This window comes from Aquarana catesbeiana, linkage group LG01, assembly GCF_042186555.1.
Source record: "Aquarana catesbeiana isolate 2022-GZ linkage group LG01, ASM4218655v1, whole genome shotgun sequence".
NCBI lineage: Eukaryota > Metazoa > Chordata > Amphibia > Anura > Ranidae > Aquarana > Aquarana catesbeiana.
This window is the reverse complement of record NC_133324.1, coordinates 809,888,667-809,913,551: the sequence shown is the minus strand read 5'-3', so window position 1 is coordinate 809,913,551 and position 24,885 is coordinate 809,888,667. Positions and strand designations below refer to the sequence as shown.

Below are 24,885 nucleotides of genomic sequence, written 5' to 3'. Positions count from 1 at the left end.
CCCCCCACTACAATAGACGTTGTCCTCAACGTCTGCCAAAATATAACTCTCAAGCCTGAGAGTAGGTATTTGAACTTAAGGAACTTGGATGAGAAAGAAGAAAGGCAGTAAGAAATGTTACAGCTTCAAACATTTATACAATGACATATTATTTCAGCAAAAGAAGTCACATTAATCATGTCACAAAAACCCCACTATCTACCTAGCTGAAAAGCCTAACAGCTTGATAGGAGATCTAGTTGTTCCTGAAAAAACAAAGTTAAACACACACAAAAATGTACATTAGCATCATTTAAACAATTCAGGAGCAAAGCCTTATTCCCTGGAGAATGACACTTTCTTCACCACATATTTTCCTTCTAATGAAAATGAACTTAGGTAACTTGAAAAGTCCATCCCTATCTTGGGGCATATTATATCTTTTTGGTAAAAGAATATCCAGCTAGCAAAGAAAAGTCTCTGGATATAGAAGCGCTGAGGTGAATAAAGTCTCTTGACCACAGAGTTCTCTAAACCCTGACACTATCTGGCTATATACCCCAAAGTTCTCTTTTCTTTTAATATAACAGAAGACAACAGTCTCTTTGCATAATCACCAATAAAACCGGGGATCTGGTAATGTCACTTTCTTCCCTTGTTTATCCACGGTGGTGATAAAATAGACATTGTCATCTTTTCCGGGTCTGCAAATGACCACCTTGTCAGTATAGATGTGCCGACCATAGTTCCAATGCAGCAAACAATCATTGAAACGTTCATCCATAGTACTAGAGTACCCAGCTCTCCAAAAAGGTTTTGGTACAAACAATTAGTCCCAGACAGCTTCACGGTACCACTGTTCCCGGTTGGCCTCAATTTCCTGCATAATTTCCTGAGTAACATAGGGAAATTCCAGACCATATTCTGCGGCAACACGTTTGGTGAGCACTCTCTGTAAACGGGCAAGTCTAGGTAAAGCTCTATTTTTCCCCAAACCAGGAGGCACACAAGAATTTTGTAATTTACGTACCATAGATCCAATGGGCATCGGCTCAAACTCAAGCAAACTAGCAACTTTAGACAATGTCTCCTTATTAGTACTGTGCGGCTCCACACAAGGTGATGTCTTCCCAGAATCCATGGCTGTCCACTCTGAGAAAGTAAGGGCAGAAGCAACATCTTCACCCTGGGCCCACAATAGTTTCTGTGACATTGTCTCAAACAAATCATCATCACCGGAGAGATTTGACAATCTATCTCTGAGTCTCTTAACTCTTCCGCTGGCAAATATTTACAAAGAGTCCCAGATATGTTCCCCTTTGATCTCTCACCCGTTCCTGACGTGGACTTCTCCGGATCCATATATTTCTCTGGCTCTGGTTCGGGTAGTCTCTGAGGCAAGCCTCGACCACGGCCTCGGGAAGCCTTCACATATCCCACCTTCCTTGGGACAGGTGCAGCGGGGATAGGTGTAGTAGAATTAGAAATAAGAGTGATGTCCGCTGATGAAGCAGTAACAGTGACATCTCCCTCAGGAACAGGAACATTACATTTAATGAAGGTACAACATTAAGCAACTCACATAGCTGATGATTAAAAGAGGCACATCTAAGTATGCAGATATCCAGGGTAAAGCTGTCCACATAGACCATCCTCCGCACCACCGACTCTCACCACTGTCAGTCTGCAATCGTGGCAGGGAAGACTACCCTGCAGTAGAGCAATCTGAAAGCGAGGTTTGAAGTGCTCGTGGAGCGCAGCATGGAAGGGACCTGTTTTTAATCATCAACCATGTGAGTTGCTAAATGTTATACCTTCACTAAGGCTCCATTCACATCTTGGCATATGGAGCGACAATCGCAGTAAAATTACGCAAATAGAATCGTGGGATGCCTGTCACCCATATGAAGCTCATGTACTTCTTTTGGGCGACAGGCGTCCCACGGTTCTGTTTGCACGGTTTTACCGCAATTGTTGCCCGCTGAATCGAGCCACGTTTGGGGTGCTATTGAAATTGATGGGGAACGCACAGGCGTCCCACGATTTGCCACTATAGTGAATCGTGGGCAGAATTGCAGCGATTCTGCCCGCAATTCAGAACGCGGAGATCTGAATGAAGCCTAAATGTAACCATATTGCTACACTTAGAGACACCTCTCTTCTCCTTTATACTTAGTTGTGACATGATGCTACTTGTTTTTTAAGACATCGCTCGTTTATCAAGTCAAAATTTATAAAAAATAAATTTGCTTGTCTTGCAAAACACTCTCGGACCAAGTTACTCTGAATCCAAGGTTTTACTGTATTTATGAATTATCAAATGTAAATATATGTGCAGTACTTACCAATTACCTACTGGATGCCACGCATCTCATTTAAAGTCCCAACTCCCCTTCTTTTATAATTATAACAGGGATGAAGGCACCAAGCCCTAGTGCACCAGGTGGCTCATCTAAAGTCCCAAAACTTTTCCCCATTTTGCCAAAGTGAGGGTACATTTTCTTTCAGTTCATTGTCTTCAGAAGATTTTGCCTCAATTCCTACTGCTGTGACAAATGTAACATTTTGGATAATCCATCAATTTTTGCCTTGATGACACCAGAACAAAAAGAGAAGATGGCTCTCTGCAACAGGGGCACCGTAAAAACAATCTGACAGGGGTTTTATTCATTGTAAAACAACAACAAAAATCCAGAAAAACTACCCCAAATTGTGATTTGTACATTTTAACTGCTGGTGTTCAAGAACTGTGCAATTCTTTATAGAACATGGGCATTTAGAAACATTAGAGACTCTTTTTGCACCCTGGAAATATCTAGTTAACTCAATCCGCCTTAAAGCAAATTTTAAATTCCAAATATAAATGGTTAGAGCTAATTTATTAGTGGGGAGTAGAGTTGGTGCCCATTGCCATATATCAGAGTTTTTTTTGTTTTTGTTTCATAAAATTAAATATGAAACCTGACTGCTACTGGCAGCAACTATAATTTTGTTCTCATTTTCCAAATTTTTCTTGAGTCATATTACTTTGGCCAAGCACATAAGCACATAAATACTGTATATGCTGTATATATAAAAATGCAGAAGAATATAAAGACTTTCCAGAGCACTTAAGCTGTATTTGTGGACAAATTAAAGAAAAAAAAAACATTTTTAATACATATTTGCTATATTTGCAGATTTGGCCATGTTTTGCCATTTTAAAAAGCCTGCAAGTACAGGAAATTCAGTAGCTTCCTCAAGTTTCTCTTTGAGCTAACAACTAAAACTGGCCATAGATGGATCGCAATTTGGTCGGTTCAGCGAGGACTGGCCAAATTTTGATCCATGTGTGGAATGTTCTTGTTTAGCAGCTGCAGCCGAAGATGCTACCAATGTACAATGTCCTCCAATGTCCTCCATCCACACCTTGCTTGGGTGGTTGCAGCATACATTTTTTATCGGCTGATAAAAAAAATTAAAAAAAGAGTCATCTAGAAGGTGGGAAGAAATTTTAAATTTCTGTCCTAGAGTGACACTGTTCCTTCATAAATACAAAACAGCGAGTGAGCACTGTCTCCCTAAAATAGAAAGTCTAATATTGCAAGGATCACCAGGTGACAATATCAGAAACAAATCCTGAAAACACAAAACCAATTCAGCTACCACATCTAGGGACTTGGATCCCAGATTACTACTTATGGGATCGGGGACAGTCACTGCATTTACAGTGGAGCTGAACATATTTACCTATACTGCATTGGCACTGCCAATTTGGCTTACTTTAGATTTGTGGCTGCTTCCATCAAAACTACCTAGCACTGGTGTTTTTGCTTAGCCATAGATTCCCTTTAAAATGCTCAGGTTATGATTCTTGCTTTGCTGGCTGTCACAATACAGTAGCCTGCAGCAGGAGATTCATCTATCCCCACTGTTAGCATGGATAGAGGAATCTGTTAGATTCATTTTGTTCAGCCCACCATGTATGGCCAGCTTAACAACATGTCAGACGAGCACCTTCTCCTATAGGGTGGCTCCCCTAATGTTTGCGCAAGCAAGACATCTGTTGCTGTTCCCTTGAATATTTCCAAGTAGTGATATAACTAGGCCATTTCCTCCAACATTCCATTCTTACTGGACCCCAACTGTGATGGGTTTCCTGATTGGCCAAATGGAATCTGCAGGAGGTAGAAAGTGCCTGTATCTACAGGAGATTTGGGTGTCTACACATCATACTACTCAGTGGCTTTTTGTTTTTTCAACTCTTGCCGACCACCCATCACAAGGCATAAGAGGTGCGTCTGCAACATTCCAAAGGTTAACATAAAGTGTTTTAAGTGACCTAGTACCCAGGGAATTTCTTGTGTACCCTGATGACATTATTGTGTTTGGGGCTACATTAGAAGAGCATGAAAGAGGGCTAATGAAAGTACTACGTCGCCTAAAATAAGAGAGACCGAAGTTTTCAGCAGACAAGTGCAACTTCTGTAGGTCATCAGTCACCTATGCAGCTCACATCATCTCTGATGAAGGAGTGGCCACTGATTCAGACAAAGTTGAAGCAGTGATCAATTGGCCCCAACCTCAGAATTGTAAAGAATGTTCCTTTAAATTCGTGGATACTATTTCAGATTTGTAGAAGGGTATTCAAAAGTGGCCAGAGCTTTTCATGTCCTGCTGAAGAGTGATTTTTGAAATCAAGAGAAATAAAATAGGCATCCCAAAGTCCTTCTGGGAAACACTAGACTTCTACAAGCGAGAAGGCCTTCATTTAATTGAGGAAGAAGCTGACAGAGGCATCAGTCATAGCATATGCTAATGCCCAGAATCCACATGTGCTCTATGTGGTTGCTAGCTGAAAGCTTGGGTGCGGTGTTTCACCAAGGGAAACCAGCTAGGTTATGACACATATCAATCAAAGCCTCACTCCTAGTGAGTGCAACTACCCAATTCACAAGTTTGAGTTCCTAAATGGGCCACCGTTGAGAAGTTGCATAAATACCTGTATGGAGTTACATTTTGAAGAAAGGGTAATAACCCTTTAATGTGCCTTCTAACCACAGTCAAAGAACTGGGTAATTGCCACAGCTTGATCATTCCCCATAACCCTCCCTCATAAAGGGGCTACACAAGTCAATGGAAACATAAAAGCATCTTTATTCAACTTGGAAGAAGAGGTTAACTGCAGGTCAAATGCACCTGTGAATAAAAACAGAAGGAACGCAAAAGTGACTTCAGCAAACTTTCACTACAAATCCCCTGAGACTAGTAACCTGAAGAAGCAGTGCCTTAAATGTCATACATGAGATATATGGATTCTTAAACTGAATGGAAGATAAATTCACCAGAAAGTACCACCACAAAGTATTAGGCCCATTCGTACCAGTGGGCACACCTTAAGGTATGCATAACATTTGCTGTGTTGCATTGTACTGTACAGTGCATCACAGGGCTTACTTTTTTTAAACTTTATAAACCTTTACCGGTCATTTAATTCTATATTCTGCAGTGCATTGCTATGCATTATAATTTGTTGCCACACGCTGCACAAAAATCCAATATGTCCTTTTTTTTCAGCATGCGCAAACTCAGCATGTTATGACCTGAACCAATAAGACATAAGGCAAATTGCTTTGTTCATGCATTGCGACTGCATTGGGCAATACTGCCCAACAGTTCCTCTTGGCTCCTTACTCCATATCTTTTCAAGAAACTGGACTTATTTTATTACCTGGCTTAAAGAATATGTAAACCCACCATTTCTTATTCCTGATATGTGCCTGCTGTATCCTGTACTTACCATATATGAAAAAGTACCCTGTTTTACTTTGCTTCCTTTGTGTGAAACCCCTAATGTTCCTGCCAGTTCCTCTGCTTTTCAATGAAGAACTGACCACAATAGGCAGGAGAGCACAGTGTGGTCAGTTCTCTAGCTATGCTTGGAACTCAGGCCTGCTCTCCTCCAACGATCAGACTTCTCCTGACGATCCCACGGGCACAGCCATTTACTGGGAAGTTCAGTGTACTGGCGTTTCTCCTCCCCCCAGCTCTTATGCAACTAAGAACAGAGGGAAAAAAAGGGGAAACAGATTATTATAAAGTTTTTTTTTATATCTGTATTGCCCTTCATTTGCATTCAAACTAAATGGGTTGTTTTACAAGGTGAGGGTTTAAATTCACTTTAAGCCCTTCAATTTAATAGTGGGATTTTGGTTTTGTCCACATTTGCATACTGTAAGTCTGGTGACAGTTAATATATACATAGTTTCTTGCATGTTATCATTATCATCATTATGTTATGTTGCCTACCTGGAAAATGTTTCTGTTTTTATGCTTGTGACATAAAACACATCAATGGTAATATACCCTGCCACATACAGTTGGAGCACCACTACGTTGCAGAAACCTATGCAAAATGGCATGTTTTCCTACAATGCCCAAAAATGTGCTGGCTCTTTGCAGATGTGTGTTGATGCCATTAATTCTTAATTACACCCCCACACATCTAGTTAATGCTCACACAAAGTACTGCGATATCATGTTTTTTGGTGAAGAGAGATTTTTTTAAACATACCAGCGACTTCTTTTGCCCGTTTCTTTGAATTTTAATGTAATAGCCTGCCCTGAACGTGACGCAAGGGACCGTGCAAAAATACATACATGCTCAGTCACACCTGCAAAGTGTGAATGGAACCTAAGGCAAGTAAGTTCACTGGCTGACTTCTGTTATATATATTAAGGAGTCTATTTAGGTAGAATTCTAGCTGCCAGGTTATTATGCATACATCATCTGGGTATTTTGCCCTGGTGTGACATTAGAAATTAGGTATAATTCTAAGTTATAGAATTATATGCCCATACTGATTTCATAGGAGTTAACAAAAGTTTCAATTATTTATGAAAGTTGACTTGCTTTTTTTTTTTTTGCTATATTTGGACAACAATGAAAATACCACTTGTTAGATTGATTTCTTCAGTTAAAGACTTTATGCCCATTACTCAATAAAATATTTGCTGATTTAAGCTTCCCTAAACTTGCAGTAATCTTTTATTTTCAAAGAAGTCAAGTTTAGGCCCTTGATCGTGTCTACGTGTTTTTTCAAGCATTTTACAACAGGTTCAGAAATAGAACATTTTACGCTTCAGCTGAGGTTGCACCCCCAAACTCCTAAAATCCAAGCATGGATCTTTTTGAAGACAGTCTTCAGCGCATCAATGTAGACAAGGTCTTAGGGTGCCCTTCTATAGATTTGAAGATCTAAGATATCAATGCATGAGGTTTCTACCGTGCTTACTTCTTTCTTTTTTTTTGTTCACAAAGCTGTATTCCCGATCTGTTGATTTGTGGTCCTACACTAACATGTAGTAAGCCCTATTCATCACAGAGAGGAATAGAGGCCCATAGACAGTCCTAATGGCTGTCAAGGTCAGTGTGGGACAACAGATGGGAAGATCTTCAATTTTACCCTTGAAAGGAATATTTTTAAGCAGTTTTTTTAACTTTTCACAATTTTTGCCTTTGTGTAATTACACATTTTCACAGTGCAATTTAACATAGCAGCTGGTAATAACCAAAGGTGAAAAAGTTGGAGGGTCTCAAAATTATTTTATTGATCTTTACATAGAGATAGACCATATGCATGAAGAGTCACCTCCCATGCAGCGAACAGTTAAATATGAATATTATAGTTAGCACATTGCAGAACATTTTGTCCAGTAACCAGCAGAGAGCAGGCAAGTTTCACTAAGTTTCATCTTTTTTTTTCTACTCCTGTATTTCTTGAAACTTGATCCTTCAGAAGCTTCTCTTCATGCTTTGGAAAATACAAATCAGCAGTCCACATTCCTGCAGCTTTTTTTTTTTTTTTTTACATCATCCCTAACTGACAGCAAGCTGGGACTTTGCTTTTTGTACGTACTGTCTTGGGGTAAGGCTCCTTTGGGGCACCCCAGCCTGCTACCAAAATGAAGTTCTGGCTCTTTTTCACCCTGATTCTTGTCCATGAAGCTCTACAAAATGGTGAGTTTTTTTCACTGAATCTGCCTTAGTGTCAAATCCTGGAGCACCTTGTAACCGAACCGTGCTGCTTTTAGGAGCTCGGTGAGTGTCGATGTGAGGAGAATGCGATGAGATAGCATAACAAAAATCTATGAATTCAGAATAAGAAAATGTTTTATATGATATCTTCAGTGTTTTTAAATGTGTGGGCACAGTCGTGAAATAATCTGTGGAAAGTTTTATTCCTCTGCTTTGACATAAATGATAGCAGCCTAAACTGGTTTTAGAATATTTTGTGTATTCATTATCCATATTTTTTAAAGTGATCAGGAAAACTGTACAGTTCACGGTGATGCTTCAAGGTAAAGACAGGAAACGCCTTCAATGCATATTATAAATACACCTGTTCGTTTTCTGAAAGAGTCAGAGTGCATCCAGTTTCCACCATTCTGTGTGTTCATTACATTTAGTTACATAAAACATGTCCATATTAGGGCTGAAGTTAAGCTACAGGTGGAAATGTTTTTATTTTGTATGTATGGGAGAATAGAAAACTATATGCAGGTGCAACGGTTGCAATACCTACAACAGCTTTACGAATTACTTCAAATGATTTATCATTTTTTATAAATATTATATTATTACAGGTACTTGTATAGTGCTGTCTATTAACACAGTGCTTTACATATACAGTCGTGCTCCAAAGTTTGCATACCCTGGCAGAAATTGTGACATTTTGGCATTAATATTGAAAATATGATTGATCATGCCAAAAAACTGTTTTTATTTAAGGATAGCAATCACATGAAGCCATTTATTATCACATAGATTTTCGGATCCTTTTTAAATCATAATGATAACAGAAATCACCCAAATGGCCCTGATCAAAAGTTGACATACCCTAGAATGTTTGGTCTTGGTACAGACACAGAAGGTGGCACACACAGGTTAAGATGGCAATTAAAATTAAATTTCCCACATTTGTGGCTTTTTAAATTACAATTAGTGTCTGTGTATAATTAGTCAATGAGTTTGTTAGCTCTCATGTGGATGCACTAAGCAGGCTAGACACTGAGCCATGAGGAGGTAGAAAAGAACAGTCAAAAGACCTGCGTAACAAGGTAATAAAACTTTACAAAGATGGAAAAGGATATAAAAAGATATCCAAAGCCTTGAATATGCAGGTCAGTACTGTTTAATCACTTATTAAGAAATGGAAAGTTAGGGGCTCTATTGATTCCAAGCCAAGGTCAGGTAGACCAAGAAAAATTGTAGCCACAACTGGTGGAAGAATTGCTCAGGATACAAAGAAAAGCCCACAGGTAACCGCAGGAGAAATACAGGCCGCGCTCCAAAAAGACGGTGTGGTTGTTTTTAATGAGCACAATTCAACGATACTTGAACGGTTGCATGGTTGAGCTGCCAGACGGAAGCCTTTACTGGGCCAATGCCACAAAAAAACAATGAGGCATGTCAAGGTGTTGTTGAGCATATTGTAACCAGGCTTTTTGTGGAACTTATACAGGAAAGGCTTCTTTCTGGAAACTTGACCACGCAGCTCCTTTTTGTTTAAGTATCATCGTATTGTGCTCCTTAAAAACAACCACACCATCTTTTTCCAGAGCTGCCTGTATTTCTCCTGAGGTTATCTGTAGGTTTTTCTTTGTATCCTGAACATTTCGCTTGCCGACTGCCCGCAGAATGGCTTCCCTGCGCGAATCGCCGTAGCTATACGGCGGCCGCTTTAAGGGGTATAGGGGGCATGCGTGCGCACCCGCCGCAGTACTAAGGGGCCAATGCGCGTACCCGGTGGCCACGATGTCCGCCGGGCACACGCAATCGCTCCTGACAGAGCAAGAACCAGGATCTGTGTGTGTAAACAAATCCACATTCTGATAGGGGAGAAGAGACAGATCGTGTGTTCCTAGTATATAGGAACAACGATCACTCTGCTCCTCCAGGCAGTCCCATCCCCCCCACAGTTAGAACACACTGAGGGAACACATTTAACCCTTTTATCGCCCCCTAGTGTTAACCCCTTCCCTGCCAGCGACATTTATACAGCAATCAGTGGTTATTTATAGCTCTGATTGCTGTATAAATGTCAGTGGTCCCAAAAAGGTGTCAAAAGTGTCCGATCTGTCCGCCCCAATGTCGCAGTCGCAATAAAAATCGCAGATCGCCGCCATTACTAGTAAAAAAATTAATAAATAATAAAAATGCCATAAATCTCTCCCCTATTTCGCAGACGCTATAACTTTTGTGCAAACCAATCAATATACGCTTATTGCGGGGTTTTTTTACCAAAAATATGTAGAAGATTACATATCGGCCTAAACTGAGGAAAATGTTTATTTATGTTCTTAAATTTGGGGATATTTATTATAGCAAAAAGTAAAAAATACTGTGTTTTTTTTCAAAATTGTTGCTCTTTTTTTGTTTATAGCGCAAAAAATAAAAACCACAGAGGTGCTCAAATACCACCAAAATAAAGCTCTATTTGAAGGGAAAAAAGGACGTCAAGTTTGCTTGGGTACAGCGTTGCACGACCACGCAATTGTCAGTTAAAGCGAAGCAGTGCCGTATTGCAAAAAATGGTCCAGTCAGGAAGGGGCTAAATCCTTCCGGGGTTGAAGTGGTTAAATAAAACACAGTTTTTTGGCATGATCAGTCATATTTTCAATGTTAATGCCCAAATTTTACAATTTCTGCGAGGGTATGCAAACTTTTGAGCACAACTGCATATTGTACATTTACATCAGTCCCTACCCTCAAGGTGTTTACAATCTAAGGTTCCTATTTCACATTCATAGATACACATACTAGGGCCAATTTAGACAGGAGCCAATGTACTTACCAGAATGTCTTTTGAGTGTGGGAGAACCAGAGTACCTGGAGGAAACCCACACAGGCACAGGGAGAACATGCAAACTCTGTGCAGGTAGTGTCATGGTGGATATATATATATATATATATATATATATATATATATATATATATATATATATATATATATATATATATATATGTGTGTGTGTGTGTGTGTGTGTGTGTTTGGGTTTGTGTGAATTTTTAACCTGTTATTACTAGGGATGAGCCGAACACTCCCGGTTCGGTTTGCAGCAGAACATGCGAACAGGCAAAAAATTTGTTTGAACACGCGAACACCGTTAAAGTCTATGGAACACGAACATGAATAAACAAAAGTGCTCATTTTAAAGGCTTATATGGAAGTTATTGTCATAAAAAGTGTTTGGGGACCTGGGTCCTGCCCCAGGGGACATGTATCAATGCAAAAAGTTTTAAAAATGGCAGTTTTTTCAGGAGCAGTGATTTTAATAATGCCTCAAGTGAAACAATAAAAGTGAAATATTCCTTTAAATTTCATACCTGGGGGGTGTATATAGTATACCTGTAAAGTGGCGCATTTTTCCTGTGTTTACTACAGTCCCTGCACAAAATTACATTTCTAAAGGAAAAAAAGTAATTTAAAAGTACTCGCAGCTATAATGAATTGTCGGTCCCGGCAATGCACATAAAAGTCATTGAAAAAAACAGCATGGGATTCCCCCACAGTCCATTACCAGGCCCTTTGGGTCTGGTATGAATATTAAGGGGAAACCCGAACCAAAATTTAGAAAAATTTTTTTTTGTGGGGGTCCCCCCAAATTCCATACCGGGCCCTTCAGGTCTGGTATGGATATTAAGGGGAACCCTGCACCAAAATTTTGAATAAAATGGCGTGGGGGTCCCCCCAAAAATCCATACCAGACCCTTATCCCTCCTGAACTGTACCAGGCCACATGCCCTCAACATGGGGAGGGTGCTTTGGGTTAGCCCCCCAAAGCACCGTGTCCCCATGTTGATGGGGACAAGGGCCTCATCCCCACAACCCTTGCCCTGTGGTTGTGGGGGTCTTTGGGCGGGGGGCTTATCGGAATCTGGAAGTCCCCTTTAACAAGGGGACCCCCAGATCCCGGCCTCCCCCCTGTGTGAAATGGTAACGGGGTACATATGTACCCCTACCATTTCACAAAAAAAGTGTGAGAATGGTAAAAATGACATGTCCCATGAAGTCTTCTTCTTCTCTTGCTCCGCCGACGGACCGCAAAAAAAAAAAACCCACACGCCGCCAGCGATCTGCCTCCATTGTAGAGCACCCGCCCCAATGACTGTCCTCTCAGATGACAGTTCTTTTATAACTAAGGGCGGAGCCACACAGTGACGTCGCTGGGTGACCCCGCCCCCCTCTGATGCACGAGGATGGTCATTACGGCAGTGCCTCCCGTGGAGGCGGATTGGTAGCGGCGTGCGGGGGTTTTTTTTCTTATTCGGTCCGTCGGCGGAGCAAGAGAAGAAGAAGACTTCATGGCACAGTTTTATTTTTTTATTTTTTAATAAAGGACTTGTCCCTAAGCCGTGTCATGTAATTTTTACCATTTTCACACTTTTTTTGTGAAATGGTAGGGGTACATTTGTACCCCGTTACCATTTGACGTAAGGGGGGAGGCCAGGATCTGGGGGTCCCCTTGTTAAAGGGGGCTTCCAGATTACGATAAGCCCCCTGCCCGCAGACCCTCACAACCACTGTGCAAGGGTTGTGGGGATGAGGCCCTTGTCCCCATCAACATGGGGACAAGGTGCTTTGGGGGGCTACCCCAAAGCACCCTCCTCATGTCGAGGGCATATGGCCTTGTACGGATCGGGGGGGTGCTCTCTCGTCACCCCACTTTTCCTGCAGCCTGCCAGGTTGCGTGCTCGGATAAGGGTCTGGTATGGATTTTCGGGGGGACCCCCACGCCATTTTTTTTTAAAATTTTGGCGCAGAGTTCCCCTTAAAATCCATACCAGACCTGAAGGGCCTGGTATGAAATTTGGGGGGACCCCCACGGAATTTTTTTTTTCTAAATTTTCCAAAGGGCCTGGTAATGGACTGTGGGGGAATCCCATGCCGTTTTTTTTCAATGACTTTTATGTGTATTGCCGGGACCGACAATTCATTATAGCCGCAAGTACTTTTAAATGACTTTTTTTCCTTTAGAAATGTAATTTTGTGCAGGGACTGTTGTAAACACGGGAAATATGCGCCACTTTAGAGGCATACTATAGACACCCCCCAGGTACAAAATTTCAAGGAATATTTCACTTTTATTGTTTCACTTTAAGCATTATTAACCACTTTAATACAGGGCATTTTCACCCCCTTCCTGCCCAGACCAATTTTTAGTTTTCAGCGCTGTCGCACTTTGAATGACAATTGCGCAGTCATGCAACACTGTACCCAAATGATATATATCGTGGTGGGGCGAGCGCAAAAATGCCATCCCTTCTATAGAGGCACCAAATGCAAATGCAAATGTGTTCCTAAAAAGGTATATAGAACTGAATGAGACTTTAACTGTGCTTCTAAGAAGTATAAATAGATGAAAAACAATTAATGAGAAAATGCATTATTTTTTTATTCAGTATAAAAGCAGTTAATAATACATTACAGTTAATATGGTTGAGATGGATTTGGGGTATGCAAATTCACGATTTTAAGAGTTATGGCCTACGCGTTTCGTGGACGAGGCCGCTTTGTCAGGGCCTTTGAGAATGGCACAATGTGATTACGTGTAGATTCTACAAATGAAGCATCAATTAATATTGCATAGATTTATAAAGTTACATCAGTGAGTACTAGAATATAAAATATATATAGACATTGATGCATACATTTATACAAAGGTATGTGTTTAACGAGAAATTGTTAACAATGTTTACTAAACAGATCTAGATGTTTTATAAAGTATTCAACAGACAAATATAGCTGTATTATCAGTCCACTAGGGGTGTGTATGGTGATGCTAGTCAACGTGTGAAGTTAAGCAGTAATCAACTCTATACTGTTAAATGTTTAAACAGGTAATGCTGTGGTTTTATATAAGAAGGAAAAGAGAATGTATATATATAAATATGAATCATATTATTCTATCAAAGAGTTTTTTTGTACCCAAATGAAATTTGGGTACAAAAAATTTTTATGTTTTTTTCCCCACAAATAGAAAAAAAAAATATGTTTTTTTTCCCCACAAATAGAGCTTTCTTTTGGTGGTATTTGATCACCTCTGTGGTTTTTATTTTTTGCGCTATAAACAAAAGAAGAGCAACAATTTTGAAAAAAAACAACATTTTTTACTTTTTGCTTTAATAAATATCCCAATTAAAAAAAAAAAAAAACTAATTTTTCCTCAGTTTAGGCCGATATGTATTCTTATATGTATTTTTGGTAAAAAAAAATCGCAATAAGCGATTGGTTTGCGCAAAAGTTATAGCGTCTAAAAAATAGGGGATAGATTTATGGCATTTTTATTTATTTATTTATTTATTTTTTACTAGTATTGGCGGCGATTTTTTTCATGACTGTGACATTGCGACAGGCATATCGGACACTTATGACACATTTTTTGGGACCATTCACATTTATACAGCAGTGTTATAAAATTGCACTGATTACTGTGTAAATGTTACTAGCAGGGAAGGGGTTAACATTAGGGGGTGATCGAGGGGTTAATTATGTTTCCTAGGGAGTGAGTCTAACTGTAGGGGGCGGGGACTCACAAGGGGAGGAGACCGAACGGTGTTCCTCTGTACTGAGAACACGCCATCGGTCTCCTCTCACCTGACAGGACGTGGATCTGTGTGTTTACACACACAGATCCACGGTCCTGCTGTGTTCATGGGCAATCGCGGGTGCCCGGTGGACATTGTGGCCGCCGTCACGCGCATTGGGTCCCGAGCAATGCGGGAGGCGGGAAGCCGAGGACGTCATATGACGCCGCCCAGGATGGGAGATCCCTCCTGCGGACGTCATATGACTATGGGTGGGTAATGAAGTGGTTAAAATCACTGCTCCCGAAAAAACGGCCATTTTTAAAACTTTTTTTGCATTGATACATGTCCCCTGGGGCAGGACCCAGGTCCCCAAACACTTTTTATGACAATAACATGCATATAAGCCTTTAAAATGAGCACTTTTGATTTCCCCATAGACTTTTAAAGGGTGTTCCGCGGCTTTCGAATTTGCCGCAAACACCCCAAATTGTTCACTATTTGGCGAACAGGCAAACACCCGATGTTCGAGTTGAACTTACGTTCGACCCAAACATCGGGCTCATCCCTAGTTATTACTCTTGTGTCACTAAAAGTCTATGGACAGTTACAACTCGTAATGGTTTGGTAAAGGTGGGAAAGTTGGTGAGCAACATCGCAAATTAAATGAAATAAACAAGCATCTCTTTAAAGCCATAGTAAATTCTAAGAAAAAAGAAATAAAATGGCTGTGCGTGCGGGAGTCACAGGTGCTGTTCCTTCAGAGCATATGTGCCAGTGATGTCACCGGCTGCTGCTAAAGAAAATATGTCCTAAATGGTGCACGTTTAGGAGGTAGTTACTATACCTATAGGTAAGCCTTAATAAAGGGTTACCTATAGGTAACAATAAACGCAGTGACTTTACTACCACTTTAAAGCACACCTGCTACAAGTTAGAGCTCATAAATTAACTTGCTGGGGTGATAGCAAGCACCACTTGGTGAATATAGGTAGCATCACAACACACTACAATAGGGCCTTAAATCTCCCTGTAACTTATAGAAAAATCTTGACCTTTCAAAAACTGAAGCAGTGATACCAATTTTCTATTCATCCACACAATGTGGCACCTCGCTATGGGTTGCCTATTATACTTTGTAGAGTGCAATGGGGGAGTAATAATACTCCACTTCACTAAAAACTCAGAAGTTGCATATCAATTCAAGGAGGATTTTTGGGAACCCACTAAATTATGCTGGTTGTACCTACAGAGTCCAGATATCACCCCCATCAAGTTAGTTTAATGCATTCCAACTCTGGACTGGTTTAGTTTAAGACATACATACTGTACATATTGTATACTGTGAACAGATTTTGTAAATGGATTTTGCTTTGATGCCCCAGAACCAGAATGCCTCCCAGGAGTTAGTGAGTAGCAGTTTTTTATCCCATGTCTGTAATTCAAGGATTTGTTTTGTGACAAATTCCCTTTACAGGTAAGCTATACCCGGCAGATCAATAATAGTAGTCTTCCTATTTCAGACAAGATTTCCTTTAATAGGCAGCAGTGGATATTGCTTTGCTATTCTTTAATTTGACAAAATCTTCACATTATTAATGGAGCGCTAAAGTCACTGCACTTTCATTTTATCACAACACTGTAATATCAATACAAACAATAGTTACTTTTTGCAATCCAACATAAGCTTACTTGAAAAATGCCCTTTTCATATTGTAAGTGCTGCCTGTCTGCTGGCCATGTTGCTGGCCTGTGCTGCCTGTCTTCTGACCATCTCTTTTCACAACTTCCTGGATTCTCTACATGCTTCTTCTCCTCTGATCATGCTTTCTTTCAATTTCTAAGAACTACATGTCCCATGGTACTTTGCTGCCTGCAAGCAGTAATGATGTTTCCTGTACTGCCTATGCCTTTTGAAACTTCTCTCAGCACCTCTGCAGTATAGTTGTTCAAATTGCAGGCTCTGTGAAATGGGTGACACAATATTAGGCATAGTGATTATATGTCACTGCATTCAGAAAGGTAGGTGTGTGAGATTCTTCAATAAGTAAGCTTTCAAACTTCATGATCATTCAGATAAATGGAAGTAGGCTAGAAATAATTGAGTACATGCACTTATTATGTGACAGAAAAAGCCTTGGATGTATACAGTATCTCACAAAGTGAGTACACCATTTACATTTTTGTAAATATTTTATCATATCTTTTCATGTGACAACACTGAAGAAATTATACCTTCCTACAATGTAAAGTAGTGAGTGTACAGCTTGTATAACAGTGTAGATTTGCTGTCCCCTCAAAATAACTCAACACACAGCCATTAATGTCTAAACTGCTGGCAACAAAAGTGAGTACACCACTAAGTAAAAAAGTCCAAATTGGTCCCAAACTGTCAATATTTTGTGTGGCCACCATTATTTTCCAGCACTGCCTTGGGCAGTGCTGGAAAATGGGAATGGAGTTCACCAGAGCTTCACAGGTTGCCACTGGAGTCCTCTTCTACTCCTCCATGATGACATCATGGAGCTGGTGGATGTTAGAGACCTCGCGCTCCTTCACCTTCTGTTTCAGGATGCCCCACGGATTCTCAATAGGGTTTAGGTCTAGAGACATGCTTGGCCAGTCCATCACCTTTACCCTCAGCTTCTTTAGCAAAGCAGTGGTCATCTTGGAGGTGTGTTTGGGGTCGTTATCATGTTAGAATACTGCCCTGTGGCCCAGTCTCCGTACATGTTCGCATTCATGGTTCCCTCAGTGAACTGTAGCTCCCCAGTTCCGGCAGCACTCATGCAGCCCTAGACCATGACACTCACACCACCATGCTTGACTGTAGGCAAGACACACTTGTCTTTGTACTCCTCACCTTTTTTTCTGCCACACACGCTTGACACCTTCTGAACCAAATAAGTTTATCTTGGTCTCATCAGACCACAGGACATGGTTCCAGTAATCCATGTCCTTAGTCTGCTTTTTTTCAGCAAACTGTTTGTTTCTTGTGCATCATCTTTAGAAGATGCTTCCCTCTGGGACGGCAGCAGTGCAGACCAATTTGATGAATTGAGCGGCGTATTGTCTGAGCACTGATAGGCTGACCCCCCACCCCTTCAACCTCTGCAGCAATGCTGGCAGCACTCATACATCTATTTCCCAAAGGCAACCTCTGGATATGAAGCTGAGCACGTGCAGTCAACTTCTTTGGTCGACAATGACAAGGCCTATTCTGAGTGGAACCTGTCCTGTTAAACTGCTGTATGGTCTTGGCCACCGTGCTGCAGCTCAGTTTCAGGGTCTTGGCAATCTTCTTATAGCCTAGGCCATCTTTATGTAGAGCAACAATTCTTTTTTTCAGATCCTCAGAGAGTTCTTTGCCATGAGGTGCCATGTTGAACTTCCAGTGACCAGTATGAGAGACTGAGAGTGATAACACCAAATTTAACACACCTGCTCCCTATTCACACCTGAGACCTTGTAACACTAACGAGTCACATGATATTGGGGAGGGAAAATTGCTAATTGGGCCCAATTTGGACATTTTCACTCAGGGGTGTACTCATTTTTGTTGCCAGCAGTTTAGACATTAATGGCGGTCTGTTGAGTTATTTTGAGGGGACAGCAAATTTACACAGTTATACAAGCTGTACATTCACGACTTTACATTGTAGCAAAGTTTAATTTCTTTAGTGTTGTCAAATGAAAAGATATAATAAAATATTTACAAAAATGTACGGGCTGTACTCACTTTTGTGAGATACTGTACAAGTAAAGTTGTATGCAAATCTCAGCTATACCCGTAAAAAACAAGTTTGGCTGTGCCCCTTCTGACTCTTGCCTGGGATGCAGAGTATTTTTATTTAGAGATCATTCACACTTTATGTAACATGCGTTAAAATTTGTGTTATCATGACACGTGACTAAATGTGCCCTGCATTGTAATGCCATCAGTTCTGAATGGCGCATCACTGCACTGTACACAATGCACCACAACTGACCACAACACACTACCATGAATTGTTGTGTGCTGCATTGTAAAAAAGTGTCATGTGCATTTTTTTGTCTGTTGTGGTACATTGACAGCCCAATAATAAATCACACAATGCACAGTAATATGCAAGATCATATGCATTAAAACACTGTACGGGAATGTTGAAGTGTGAATCGACTTTAGTGCAGTTCAGCACCTTCAAATGTTTGTTTTTACTGTTAACATTTAAAGTTATTTTCACAGTAATTATGCAATGCCTGGCCATTTCATTAAAGAGTAAATATGTGGTAGGCCTGGAACACTAATGGTGTTGGATTGTCATATATTTTTGGAAAAATGTTAAAAGTATTCATTGTGGATTGTGCTTGTTTAATTATTTTATTTAGAGGGTATTTTTTACTGAAATTATAGATTTAACAAATAGTAGCAAATTATTGTGCGGCATAAAAATTTGCAACTTTCAACCATTTTATTTTATAGGGTATCTGTTTCAAAACGAAAAAAAAAAAGGTTTTGGCAGCGAAAGGGTTAAAAAATGGTCCACATTTTCCCTATTTTGCCAGTGATATGTAATCTTATGAGCACAACCCTATAGATGCAAAGCTTACATTGTAAAGTTTTATTTACACCTGTATTTAATTTTTGTAGATTTTTTAGATGTTATCTTTTACCCAATTTCTGTTGCTGTCTGTTGCCTTCAAGAGTCAGACTCCATGTTGTCTGCTGCCTCTGATAATTCTGATAAGTATCCAACTTATTAAAGGGTTTAAGGTTCTTTTCCCCAACCAATAATTAAACACAAACATTTAAAATTGTGAGAACCATGCTCACTGTATGTACTACGGAACCAAAGGTGATTGCCATCTCCACATTAACTATACAGAAATCAAGTGTATCTATGTGTATGCTGTAGATTTGTTTCAAGCTGGTTCTTGATGGCTTTAAGGAGTAAAGCCGCATACACACGAGCAGAATGTCTGACAGAAAAAGTCAGACCAAAGCTTTTCATCGTCTATTCCGATCGTGTGTATGCCTCATCGGACTTTTTTTTTTTCGAAAATTCTGACGGACCTAGAAATGGAACATGTTCTAAATATTTCCGACGGAACCAATTCCTATCGGGGCGACGGAAGCTATTGGCTACTGGCTATTGAACGTCCTTTTTCTAGTCACGTCGTACGTGTTGTACGTCACCTCATTCTGGACGGTTGGACTTTGGTCGGACTTTGGTTTGACCGTGTGTAGACAAGACCACTTGAATGGAATTCTATTGGAGTTCCGTCAGAGAAACTTTTATGCCGACGGAAAAGATGGTCCTGTGTACAGGGCATAACACTTTTGTTGAGAAAAAAAATCTGCTCTGGGCAATCTATGTACATTGCAAGAATTTTAACAAACTTTGTTGCATATTCCTACCTTTTGTTATTCTGGAGAAATAGCTGTTTGCATGTCTGTGTCCATGTGCGTCGATCCGTATGGGAGTGGTTTTATAATTATCAGGCAGCTGCTGCACTTGCAAGGTTCTAATGAGAAAAGTTGCAGGGTATGCATCCTTTTAGACATGATTTCCCTTTGGGAGTATCTCACCAACAATTACATTTTTGTTGCAGGGGATGCTGGAAATCTGATTTGTATCTTAGTGCAGACTTCTGTGAAAATCAGTAAGCCAATAACACAAGCAGGAAATTACATATCTGGGTAATGTTCTGTGCACCATATATGTACAGAACGTCTCCAGGTAGCCATAGTGCCATATAGCCATATTGCCTTTCATTTTACAGAAAATAACAGCTCTGCAGATTTTTTTATTCAATTACAATATGGCTTGTGTTGCAATAGAATACCCTATATTATTTTTTTACTTTGCTATTCCCCCCCCCCCCCCCCACAAAGTGGAGTTACCCTTTAAGGGCTTGTGTCAATGAACAAATGCAGATTGCTTTTAAGTGCACTTCACTTGCATTTGAGATTTCTGAGATCATTAAGAGTTAATTCACAGGTGTATTTGACCTGCAGTTGACCTTCTTCTGACCAGAATTAAATCTCCTTCTAAAAGTTGCATCAACCTGCTTCAAACTGATTTTGTATACCCATTGACTTTTTTCTGGGGAAAAAGACATTCTGATTCAAGCAAAGTCCATGTACACTAGCCCCAACATAATCAAGTTTCAACAGACAAATCTTGACAGAGTTAAGCAATGCATTCAACATTTTACCATTAACTTAAATGGCCTACATTTTGTTTCCTGGCTTAGCCTACTGGCTCGAAAACCATGAGCTTCTGTCCCTTAATGCAACATTACAATAAATAGGCTCATCAATGGACAATTTGCAAATATACAGTATGTTCCAACACTGTAGCACTTAAAGCAGCTCACATGATCAGCCATCTCTGGCCGTGCTCAATTCATCCAACTCAAATCTTTCAAATCTGAATCATCTCTACTCTCTACTGGTGTGTCCCAGGGTTCTGTCCTGGGGCCCCTTCTGTTCATAATCTATCTTCTTCCTCTTGTTCTCATATTTCGTAAATTTAACATCCACTTCCATTGCTATGCGGATGACACCCAGCTCTACCTGTCCACTAAACTTACTACCACTCTTCCACCCAAATCCCCTACCGATTCCAACTTTCTCAAATTGAACAGTGACAAAACCCAGGTTCTCCTCACTGGTATGAAATCCTCCTTGACAAAGCTTAACAGTTTTTCAGTTAATATCCATAGTCTCTTCCTCCCCTCAGGTAAAGAATCTGGGTGTCATTCACGATAGCACACTATCTTTCCAACCCACATCAGTAATGTCACTCAGTCAGCATATTTCCATCTACGAAATATTAATCATCTCCGTCTGTTTCTCAAACCCAACATCAAACTCAACATTCTCATTCACAATCTGGTCACTTCCCGCATAGAATACTGTAACTCTTCTTTTTGGTCTCCCTTTCAGGTCCCTTCATAAACTGCAACTGGTTCAGAACTCTGCTGCTCACATCATCACTAGGAGTCCCCTTTCTTAGTAAAGTTGCACCAAGTACCAATGGAGTTTTTGCCTTTGGGATTTGTGTGGGCCGGGATTGTGGTGAACCTAGTGGCATTTGTACTCTGAATAGGCTCTTATCGTAAATGGTATACATGCTGGGTATGAATTGAGTGACTCCTAAATGGTTGGGCATCTCAGTTTAGAGCTGGACTTAAAGCGGACCTTCAGCCTGCAGAGAACGATCCCGCCTCTCCACCCCTCCTCCCGTCCTTTGCAGGAATAGGGCTTTGCTCTTTTTTTCTTTTGTTTACCTCTTTTTTTTTTAATATAACTCCACCCCGCCCGGAAAATGATGCACACACTGCCCGCTTTGCGTCCCAGGATATGTATGTTACATATTCCAGGAGGCATAGGCTTTCACTGAAGAATGGAGCAGGGGGTAGGCCTGTTCGTGCATCATCGGTAGGCGTGCCGGCTAAACCCAGAACAGCCAGCAGCCTAGCGATGATGTCACAGGGCAACATGGTGGCACGGAACCAAGCGCTGCCTGAAGAGAAGTGTCTGTTAGCTCCACAGCGCTGGATCCGCTCGGTGTGTGAGTATCAAAATTTAGCAGAACTAACCCCCAGGTAGGTAAGGCATAACAAAAAAAATGGGAGGTGGGTGTGGAGGGTAAAGTTTGCTTTAATCCTGAGTATCTAGAGAATTATCTATGAATCACCAGATGGATAAAGCCATACGACTATCCCATTTCTCCTTTTGCCTCCATATGGATCTCCTATACTTTAATTAGTGTCTATCTATTCCTCCACATCATCATTTGAAGCTTGTTTTTGCAAATATTTCTCAGCACAAATAGCACTAGTCATAGTGCTTACTGCTATAGAGGACTCTGGGATGCACAATGTCAGTTAGGACTTTCATATTCTGAACTCTGGTAGCCTACTGTTGAGCAGAAGTGGACAGTATCAATGCTTTTAGGATGTCTTAGATGTGACAGCACAAGTACTTTGAAAGTAACTTTCAACTGGTGTATACCTCTTTAAATGTTTCAGGCTGGGTTTCCCTGCATCCAATTTGCATGTCAGGAGACTGCGACCGGCTCTCGATGGAGCCTGTTCACACATCTCCGGGATGGCTGCGGAGTGGTTTGTAAAAGAGTGCTGTGCGTTTTCTGGTCTGTTTCAGGTCCGAATTCAGCCACAAATTCATGCCTGATTCATCCCTGAAACAGAGAACAGGGACACACCGGACCCCTGCTGTGAACCCAGCCTTAGTGGTGTCTTTTCATGCTGTAATTCGGAATGCCTGCATTCTCCACCACATACAACGACTTCATGCTTGCGTTTTCCATCTTATGTAGTAGATAGGCTCAAATGAGGGAAGACGGGTCTAAGTACAAGTGATAATAATCCACAAAGAAGTTTTTGATTTACAGCTTTCCATAGCCATCTTTGTTGTTTTTCCAGTGTCAGAAAAAAAACAAGTCACTTGTTCAAAACAAAGAAACATAGATCAATAAAATAAGTACTAGCCTGCCTGGCATTAACTAGGAAAATTAAACCATTCATCTAGCAATGAATGTAGATTGTGCCCACATAACTAACATAAAAAAAAAGTTCTTATGCCCTGTACACACGGGCGGACTTTTCGGCAACAAAGGTCCGACAGTCTTTCCGTCGGACTGTCGACGGACTTTTGACGGACTTCCGACGGACTTTCGAACGAACGGACTTGCCTACACACGATCACACCAAAGTCCAACAAATTCGTACGTGATGACGTACGACCGGACTAAAGTAAGGAAGTTTATAGCCAGTAGCCAATAGTTGCCCTAGTGTCGGTTTTCGTCCATCGGAATAGCATACAGATGAGCAGATTTTTCTATAGGAACTGGGTCCGGCGGAATTCTGACATAAAGATTTGAAACATGTTCCAAATCTAAAGTCCGTCAGATTTTAGACAGAAACAGTCCGCTGAAGGTCCGATGAAGCCCACACACAGACGGATTGTCCGCCGGATTCAGTCCGTCGGACCAGTCCAGTCAAAAAGTCTGTTTGTGTGTACAGGGCATTACAGTTCTTACGTGTCAAGGAGGCCAACCTACAATGAGGGTAATTTACTACAACTGGAGCAGATGGAATCTGCTTCTAACTTTCATTTGCAAATGTTTACTGAATAAACCGAAGATAGAAGCTGACTGGTTACCATACACAGATGTTTCAGACACCGTTTGCTCCATTTTTACTATGTAGTGCCCTGCCCAAGGCTGATTAAACTTAGTTTGTAGCTCTGCTGTACCCAGTGGAGCAGCAATTTATTTTCTAGGTCTAGTCAGGTCTCCCTAAGCTTGGTGGTTGCTTGCTCCTTCCTCCCTCTGGAAGAAGCTTCCAGAAATAAGACTAGGAGGTTGAACCACTGGATTATGAATAGTTACCTGACTTCAGCCAATCCCTGGGAGGGGGTGCCAAAACGTGTGGCTGGGGAGAAGATAAATATTTAGTAGGGCCTGTTCAGAGCTTTCTTCTCCTGGGGTCTCTGTCCCTGGGAGGCAGCTTGTGCTACTGAAGAGTTGTTGCTGTCAGGCCTCAGAATGTCCTTGGCTAAGGGGCTAGGAGGAACTTGGACTTAAGAAAATCTGCCAGAAGACACGCAGGGAAGCTGTTTGGAGAGTTTTCTCTTGACATTCTGATTAGGGCCTTGCCTAGAGTTCCAGGGGTGCTTGTGCTTTGAGGGTAAGATGACAAATGTTGCTATGAACTGTGACTGCTCTTAAAGAGTCTCAGATTAGCTGGCTAACCCCTCCACTTTCAATATTTAAGGCTGCTACTTAAAGGATAAGTTCACCTTTAGGAGCATGGTAAATGTTACACCCACATTTAGGGTGAAAAACGTAACATGCTCCTATGCACCCATCTCTGTAAAGAAGGCGGGGAATGCCTGCATGTGCTTCGAGTATCCTGCCCCCTATCCATTTAACTATCTGTGTGCAAGTAGTGCAATAAACCTTTAAAAAGACACTCCTAGACTGTGTTGTTGGTATGCTCTGGAACTGCTATCGGGGCCTGGCAGTCCAATGTCACTCTGGAGAGGCTTATCCAAGGTTTACAAAAGTTCTCAGAGATTAACAGAGATTCATGTAAAGACAGCCACCTCCTCTCTCAGCAGTGGCACAATTGCATTTTATTACTCCAGTTCAATGTCTAGTGTACACACAACATACACAGTAAACTGACTTTTCGAGTTCCCCTCTCACTCTACTACAGACATAACAAAACCAAAGGATGGTGCTATGCTTCCACAATGGATTTCCCATTATATCAAATAAACAAATGATTAAAGCACGTGTCAAACACAAGGCCCATGGGCTGAA

The 24,885-nt window shown here is 40.9% G+C and overlaps 1 protein-coding gene across 1 annotated transcript in view; it reads left to right on the top strand.

Annotated features, from left to right (window-relative positions):
* Positions 1-7,734: 7,734 nt before the first annotated feature.
* The window catches only part of PDGFRL (platelet derived growth factor receptor like), a 218,645-nt gene continuing 201,494 nt past the window's right edge, over positions 7,735-24,885 (top strand). Inside the window, exon 1 of the mRNA XM_073608040.1 lies at positions 7,735-7,978. Within this exon, the coding sequence (XP_073464141.1) occupies positions 7,924-7,978 (55 nt within the window). The 5' untranslated portion in view covers positions 7,735-7,923. The remainder of the gene's footprint in view (positions 7,979-24,885) is intronic.